This window comes from Pinus tabuliformis, chromosome 6 (assembly GCF_031772625.1).
Source record: "Pinus tabuliformis cultivar Carrire ecotype Pingquan chromosome 6, CPIR1, whole genome shotgun sequence".
In the NCBI taxonomy this organism is placed as follows: domain Eukaryota; kingdom Viridiplantae; phylum Streptophyta; class Pinopsida; order Pinales; family Pinaceae; genus Pinus; species Pinus tabuliformis.
The window spans coordinates 1573185834-1573194503 of NC_142292.1; the positions used below are offsets into that span (position 1 = coordinate 1573185834).

Consider the following 8670-nt stretch of genomic DNA (forward strand, 5'->3'; position numbering starts at 1 on the left):
TTCTTTCTTTCTTTATATACAAAATATACAATGTCATGATTAGAAAGGTCACTATGAAGACCAAACCTAGTTACAATTTCCAACACAAATAAGAAGAGTTATTTGTAAGAATGACAAAAACTACAGTCAGGATTCAACTTTACAAATATATAAGACAATTCAAAAAGTTGATGATCAAAGAGTGGGAAGAAAGAAAGGGAATTGCTTTCAAATGAAATAGAGAACAACTATAAAATTGTAGAAGGACAATGTACACACGAACGATTGATACATCATCATAGTGATTCATATATGCAAGATAACACTTAAATAGTTCTATCAATAAAATCTTAGTGTGACAAGTTTAACAATGTTTGAGACTATTATATAAACCGTAATTAAATTGCATTTTCCCTTTACAAGCTAGGGATTTTATTCCCTTGGATCAGAGATGTCATGCAAGTTTTCAAAATAATGGAGAAAACCCAATCAAACCTAGATTAATCTAGTTGCTCAGTGTACATAGAATAACCTACTAGAAAGAAATATGAGAAGAAAAGATGAAAGGGAAAGTCAAGCTGGCTAATTCACAAAACTCTTTGAAAGGCAAAGATTGCCTTAAGCAAAATCCCAACAAAGGAAAACTACATCATTAAAAGCTTAGGAGGTAAAAGATAAGAGTTGCTTTCAGTGTGCTTTGCATCTACTTTATAGTCTTTGAACCACTTTATGGTTAGGTTTTCTGCCCATTTGTGTAAAAATTAAATTCCTTTGGTAAATGTGAAATTATATATTCATCCTCCAAATTGGGTGGAACTTTAGAAGTTTGGGAATTCCTTTTAATAAATCATTTTCCAAAAAATAAACTAATACTAAGCTTGAAGTAGTCATGCTTATGCTTTAAATTTGGGCATGCTAAATGAAATTTTAGCCACAGGCACCACTTCCAACGTGTTCTTCATTCTTCCATCTTTCCAACGAGCTCTCATTTGTTGAAATCAAACATTGGGAACTCAAGTTATGGCCTTCAGAAGTTCATGACTCAACCATAGTCGATTTGAACGAAGTGACTCAATGATCATTGATTTACTCCACATAATTCTGGACCTTTTGATTAATAACCTTGCCCTACTCATCCCACATGCATTATGGGAGGGCATTCATAATGCTTTGTAAAGAAATAGTCTCCTTATATTGCTTGTATATGAAGTAGAAAGAGCCATGAAACCTTGATTAGCTTATACATAATGTAGTTTTTGGTTTCCATCTCATTGCCTAGTCAAAATGCTAAACCATTGCCCAGTCATCTATGTCTAGTCATTGCCTTCCAAATGTCACCCCTTGATATGTCCAACTGGTTGCTATTTGTTATAAGGAGAGATGCCGAAAGTACTTAGGATAAAAATGATATGAGAAATATTATAAGCCGCTCGTGGACAAATAGGTTGATATGACCTAGCATAAGACTATGACTCCACTAATAAGTAAATCCCAAAAGGTAACACCTTTCACACCTATCTTCTGAAAGGGTCAACCTAGGAACTATTTCTCCCCTTAGGGTTGGCAACACCTAATAGAGTCTTATTATAACTCTCCCATACATACATATGGTAGGTTCTTTACAAATCATAAGCTAGGAAGATGATGCTTTTATGAAGTACTTTGATGCCTTAACTTTAAATATGGACCACTTTGATACTCTTATGGTTCTTGCACCCATAATGTTTGATCTTACTTCATTCTACGAGTATGTGTGTATATGATGCTTCTCAAGCAATTTATTGAGGACCTCCAAAACCACTTTATGATGACCTAAGCATTTTGCTTGGGGAAGTTGAGAACTTATTGAAGAGCATTGACCTTGGGATTCCTTAACATAATTGATGACACCCTCAGCTACCTCCAAGACCTTGAAGGCTGCCCTCTAGAGCTAGGACGTTGCCTTGAGAGCAAATGTACCCTAGAGATGATAGGATGCTCCCTAGCTAGCGTTACACCTACTTGATGGACATTTCCTTGTTTTTGAGGATATTTAATGATGATGACAACATGGGAATCCTTTGGAGGTGGTGGTACACTATTTTCCATGATGATGTCATGACCTAGCACTACGATGCCCCCTTCTTGATGCTTTGATGGATGATGTGAGCACATTTGTGGATGACGCTTGGTTGAGGGAGCCTTGCATGATGATTGGACATCCATTGACAATGAGATATGACTTTTGGGATGAAATGCACCTCTTGGAGCTCATCATTGCACTTTTGATTGAAAGACAAACCTTTTGGAGGATGATGTCACCCTTGGAGGGAATTTTACTCACGTGTGGATCAATTGAGGCATAATTTTATGTCTTGTCATTGATTTAACTATCTTTGGGGGTCAACTTGTGACCTATCCAACTTGTCATCATAATTTATTATTATTTTAGGGCTTTAGGTTAAATTAGGAAAATTCGACATGGTTGCTGTCATATAAATAGAGGGAAGTTGATTTCTCTTGGTTTGTTGCCACAGTTGGAGATCAACTTGCACTAGCTACTTGTCTCTTATCTCTTGTGTGCTACAAAGCATTTTGGTATTGAATTTTTGTTAGAGGATGTTGGTTGGATGGTTCTCTCTCTTGGATGATTATTGATTTCTTCCATCTTGTACTTGTTGATGAATTAGGGTTTGATGAAATTTTCACCAAGGCTTTGTTGATGTTTTATGGCTCTAAATTCTCCACGCACAAGTCTTTCATGAAGTTTTTCTTGAGGAACCTACGTATAGCTTCCTCCCTTTGAATATCCAAATAAGATAGAAGGACTCTAGGGTTAAAGATGTGAGGAACACATGTTTGTCTTCCTCATTCTCTTTGAATCGACATCCATCTCTTTTCTTCCATAGATTTTTACTCCTTGACTCCATTAGCCCTTGATTGAGAGAGACACTAGTCTTATCTCTTGTGCTAACCCCTTTAAAAACCCTAAATATTTTTATCTTATGTTTTATAGGTAAATTAGGTTAGGTTACAACAAAATCATTCATTTTCAACATTATTTGCCTTAGATATTTTTGTCATAGGGTCAGGATTTGAATGCATTCATTTGGAAAAGTAAAAATATCATTTTACATGCATTTTCAGCCATAAATTAGGGCTGACATCTAGGGTTTATGTTTCTGTTATATATGTTTTCCATGACGGAAAACTGTTGTAACTTATCCCCTTGTTTAATCATTAGTTAACCCTAATTTTTCACTTGTTTATCATAGATTCTGGGGCTATTTTCTTATTGCTCTTATAAACTATTTGCATGCTGTAAATTGCTGATTGAAACCCTAGTTTATAACAACAAAGTATAATTTTTTGATTGCATGTGTTTGGGAACTTATTTGAGTCTCATTTGATCAAACAAAGCCCTCTAGATTTAACCATAGGGACCTTTGAACTTGCTCTCTTGAAATCCTACATTAAATCACCCAAACCCTTATCATTGCCTATGTGTGCTTGGGTGAATCGTGTTTTCGAACCCTTAGGGTGCATTTAGCCTAAATTTACTTTGGTTACTTGATCCCTAAGATCTACTAGGGAAGCTTCCCTTGTGGTGGATTGTATCTAACCACAAAAACGAGGTGAGTAGTTGCTGAGGTGATAGTGGTTACTCTCAATTTAGGCTTTGCAGTAGGGTGCTAAATTTTGTAGTAACATAGCCTTTGCAAGATATTGGAGAATCATCTAAATTGTAGTGACCTTCTCCTTGAGACGAGAGAGATGATGATATATGGCATATCTTGGAAATTTGAGATCCTTGAGACTAGAACCGTTGTCAGGTTTGCTTTCCACGCAATTTTCTGCAACTAGTAAATTATGGTCTTGATTATGAGATGCAATGATGACCTCTTTCTAATGAACAGCAATGCTTATTTTTCAAACGAAATGTTTAGTGAAAATTTGACTAGTATATATGCCTAGAAGGAATATTTATAACATTGCATTTTGAAGGTGGAGTTGTTTAATGTCTTTGGGAATTGTGAAATATGAACATTTCACTGTAGTGGACTTGTTGATACTAGATGAAAAAGATGACCTCTTTCTAATGAACAGCAATGCTTATTTTGCAAACGAAATGTTTAATGAAAATTTGACTATTTTATATGCCTAGAAGGAATATTTATAACATTGCATTTTGAAGGTGGAGTTGTTTAATGTCTTTGGGAATTGTGAAATATGAACATCTGTCACTGTAGTGGAGTTGTTGATACTAGATGATTCATGAAATGAATGCACTTTATTATTTTGCTTAGAAAATACATGCTTTTTATTTTGCTCTAGTTCTTCCCCATATGCAAAACATTGCTAGTCCTAAAGCTAGGTTCTAAAAGTGTCTATTTATTTGTGAGAAAAATGTTTCCCAAATTAAGATTATCTAGAGTTTAAACATTACAAAAGCGACATAGTACTACTTGGCATTCATGACAAAATGTTGCAGTTTATAGTTTATTGTTTAAATTGTAGTTGTTGGTTTGAAATTCTTATTTGTAATGCTGACTATGAATTTGATGATGAGATAATTGGCTGAAAACATTATTTTCAGTTCTCAGATGGGGCTTTTGATGTTGTTATTGATAAGGGAGGCTTGGATGCATTAATGGAACCAGAGTTGGGTCCTAAATTGGGACTTCAATTCCTCTCGGAGGTACTTATTAATCCTTAGATGTTTTGCTTCATTGCATGTTTTTTGAGAGCTGTTGTTCTTGCACTTAGGTTTTATAATCAACATACTTATTATCAATTCAGAAAAAGATGCATTAAATATCTAAACATAGCTGACATTTTTGATGTGACAATTATGACAAATGTTAGGTAAAGCGAGTACTTAGAAGTGGAGGAAAATACATATGCATCAGCTTAGCCCAGACACATGTTATAGGTGTGTTCCACTACTACCCCTTAAATTATACTGCATTATGAAATGTGTTGATTACTATTAAGTTTTTATTTATTTATATATGTTTTGGCTAGTATTTCTTTTGCACCAGACACATCTATTGTTTATAATGCTTGTATTTTCCACAACTTCTTCAAGGGTGCCTTTTTATTCACAGATGGTTTTTATCCTAATAGACAATGTAATCATCACTGTACTGGATCACATCCCAAATCGATGACATGACATGCATTTTTGAATTATAATTTGGCTTTTTCAGAATTGCTGTTCTCCAAGTTGAGGTTTGGATGGCAAGTCAGTGTTCATGCGATGCCACAGCAATCTGCTTCTGTATCAAGTTATCATCCTTTCATAATAGCTGCAGTGAAAGAAAATTCAAGTGCATTGCATTCAGTTGCAATGTCTTTTGATTCTACCTCTCTCACATACAATAAATTGCAGGTAGGAATTTTAGGAAATATGCAGATTAAATTTGACAGATTTTGTGAAATAAGAAATAACTCTTTAGTGTTTTGGGCATGACAGTTGCTTCCTAGGTCCTTAATATTTTTTCTAACAATTTGTTGAAGATCAAGCATCTTTAATTGACTTCAGAAGATAATTGGGAAATTGTTAGGTGGATTACTTTTTGTTATAACTTATTATTGATGTATAGCTTTGTTTGAAGTGTTAAATGTTTTCATGGAATGACAGTGATTGTTTTTATCATCATAGATTGGGAGATGACGTCTGTAGAGTTAATTATAAATTAAAATACTGTACAGAAAAGAAAGTGAGCTCAACTGCCATTTTTGTTAATTCAGGTTCAAGGCTTGTTAGATACCATTGCTAAGGAGAACAAACTGCGTAGTCAACATACTGATGGTGAAGACATATTATACTCATTTGAGGAACTACAAATTGGTGCTAAAGGTGACATGAAACAACTTGTTCCTGGCCGAAGGACAAGAATGATGTTGGGTGAGCCTGGCATTTCACGTTTTAACTACAGTGCTGTAATCATGGATTCTTATGAACGGTTTGGACCATTCTTGTATGGATGTGGAGTTTTCTTGGTACCGAAGGTGAGTATTCGCACTACAATGTCTGCCTCTTTCTCATGTTCATTATAATATATCATTTTCCATTTACAATGTAAATGCCAATGGTAGTCAGCCTTTTTGGTTGTCTTTATTGTAATAAAATAGTTTGGTGAGATCTTTTCTCTTCTCTAAGACAATAAATATATTATCTTAGAAATAAATTTATTTGGAGATGCGTCGACTGTTCCATCGTTGGCTGTGCATTACATTGCTGATTTGTTTTTCACTCCCATTAACAATTTTTGGTTACCTCAGTATATTATTAAAATTTCTCTGCTGTATCCAAAAGAATGAAAGCAAAAGTTTTCAGTATCCATGTTACTACTTTTGTTCAAGTGTTGAAAACAGGGTTGGCGGTTTGCCTTTGTTCTACTAATGGTAACGGCAATTCATTTTTATTTGGGGAAATTATGATTATTCTATCATCCCCATCATATTTTTTCTCCAGTGTTGCTATTAACAATTTGAAAGTGCAGCTCATTTTGATATTCCATTTGCTTTAGAAGAAGTATTTTATGATTATTAGCATGTTTTTCTAAACAATAACTGGGTAAATTGTACAGATGAAAACTACAGTAGAAGCTGCAGCAGAAGATACATCACTGTATTGCTCCACAGAGTTTCAAAATATCTAATACACAGACCAAAAAGAGTTCTATTGCAAGCCCAAAACAGAGATTTTGTCATTATACAAAACTATGCAGTATCCATTGATGCTATATATGCTATAATATATGCCTAATATTCTAGTAGTCCTGGAAAATATTGAAATTAACAAAGTGCATAGCAGCTAGTTGCATCATGCAAACATGTACTCTTTGGTTCAGGGTCTTGGTTCAAGATTTCCGTTTCCTCATGAAGCTGGTGCACAGTGTTGGACATTGGGTTCAACGCTCCTGGTGTGTTCCATGACATGAGCTAATCGCCTCTCGTGGATCCTAACTTCGGTGATTGTAGTGGAGACTAATCCCTGCGGATTTTGGTCTAACGGCAATCGTGATTCCAACAAGTGGTATCAGAGCAACAGATCTTGAGTTCGAAACTCATTTGGCTAGTGCTGGGGGGGAGATTGTTGGACATTGGGTTCAATGCTCCCTGTGTGTTTCATGACATGGACTAACTGCTCCTTGTGGATCCTAACTTTGGCGATTGTAGCAGAGACTAATGCCTGCTGGTTTTGTTTGAACGACAATCATGACTCTGACAAGTGGTATCAGAGCAACAAGTTTCGAGTTCAAAACTCACCCTGCTTGCGTTGGGGGGGAGATTGTTGGACATTGGGTTCAACTCTCCCCATTTGTTTTGCGACATGGACTGACCGCCTCTCATGCATTGTAACTCTGGCAATTGTAGGAGAGAGTCGAGACTAATGCCTGCGGGTTTTGGTCTAATGGCAATCGTGATTCCAATTTCCAACACACAGTTTCATACTCTTTTAACTCTCTTGGATGAGTTGTCTGAAAGTTTTGGTTTGATGCCATGGACTGGTTGCCACTACTCATGTTGAGTGCCAAATTTTGAAGAAGGTTACATTTTGCTTCCAAGACTGCCATCTGTTGCTTCAGTTCTACCAGAGACCCTGTGATCTCTGATACCTGAGTTGAAGTTCTGCATTCTATTTCATGAATTTTGGAAGTGACACTCAAGAGTGAAGACCTGATGCATTGTGCATTCCTCGTGATTTGAGGACTCTGCAGATCCCTTGTAGTTCTTGAGAATTCATCTGGTACTAGCTTTGAATAACTTCTGCTCTGTGTATTGTGCTGCTTGCAATACTTTCCTCACATTTGGTTTCCTGGGCTCTGGAGGATTTTCTCTACCCCTATTTAGAGAACTGCTAACACTTCCCAAAACTGAGGCTTAATTGTTGCAAAGTTCCTGGAGTCACAGACTGAGAAAATGAACCTTGTCTCTGAGGTCGACACCAACTTGGAGTCCACTGTCATATTGTGATCAAGTAAACATCAATGGGGTGGTTCCCCTGAGAAATTCTAAACAAACAGCAATAGCCCAAACACCAACCAGAGTGCAATGGAATTTCTTACCTGGTGAGAAGATTTGTCATGCCCCCAATGCATATCAAGCTGCAATGCCATTATCCCACCTTGAATTGGAGCGCTAAGAAGCTACTGGAGATAAGCAGGCAAATTCAAGGTGAAATGCATAACTAGGGGGACCTCCTGTCCCTTGTCATTACTATTCACATGCTTGTTGAATTGACCTTGTTTGCGAGCCATGTGATGGTTTTAGAGACCAAGATTGCAAGCCATGTGACGGTTAATATCTTGGTACTGTTCATTAATTAAGGGATGATTTGTTGATTTAATATTTCATCAACCATAAGCTCTCCCTCTTTTAGGGTTGAGCCCAAGTTAGTCCACTGGTTTGCTTCATTGTTGCTTTATTGCAAGAATGGATAATATCTGATATTGGAGAAGGAGCTCAGCTCTTGCTTAATTCACTCAAGTATTGAGGCTAATGGATTGGTCTCCTACTCTGAATCACAAACCAATAATTTATGATACTCTTGGAATCTCCTATTACAATCATCTACTGCACACCATGCCTTTATGAGGTTGAAGTCCTTGCCACAATGCCTAAGCTTTTGCTCTGTTGTTAGAAACTTAGAAATTATACCAAGTCCCCAAGCGAAGTTGGTTTATATTTCCCTCTGGAGTC

The 8670-nt window shown here is 36.4% G+C and overlaps 1 protein-coding gene across 2 annotated transcripts in view; it reads left to right on the top strand.

Moving 5' to 3' along the window:
- Nucleotides 1-8670, top strand: part of LOC149264800 (S-adenosyl-L-methionine-dependent methyltransferases superfamily protein) — a 367999-nt gene that overhangs the window by 17450 nt on the left and 341879 nt on the right. For both annotated transcript variants that reach the window (XM_089428875.1, XM_089428867.1), the window contains exons 2-5: nt 4556-4657; nt 4825-4891; nt 5169-5350; nt 5713-5973. In XM_089428875.1, the coding sequence (XP_089285001.1) occupies nt 4556-4657; nt 4825-4891; nt 5169-5350; nt 5713-5973 (612 nt within the window). The remainder of the gene's footprint in view (nt 1-4555; nt 4658-4824; nt 4892-5168; nt 5351-5712; nt 5974-8670) is intronic.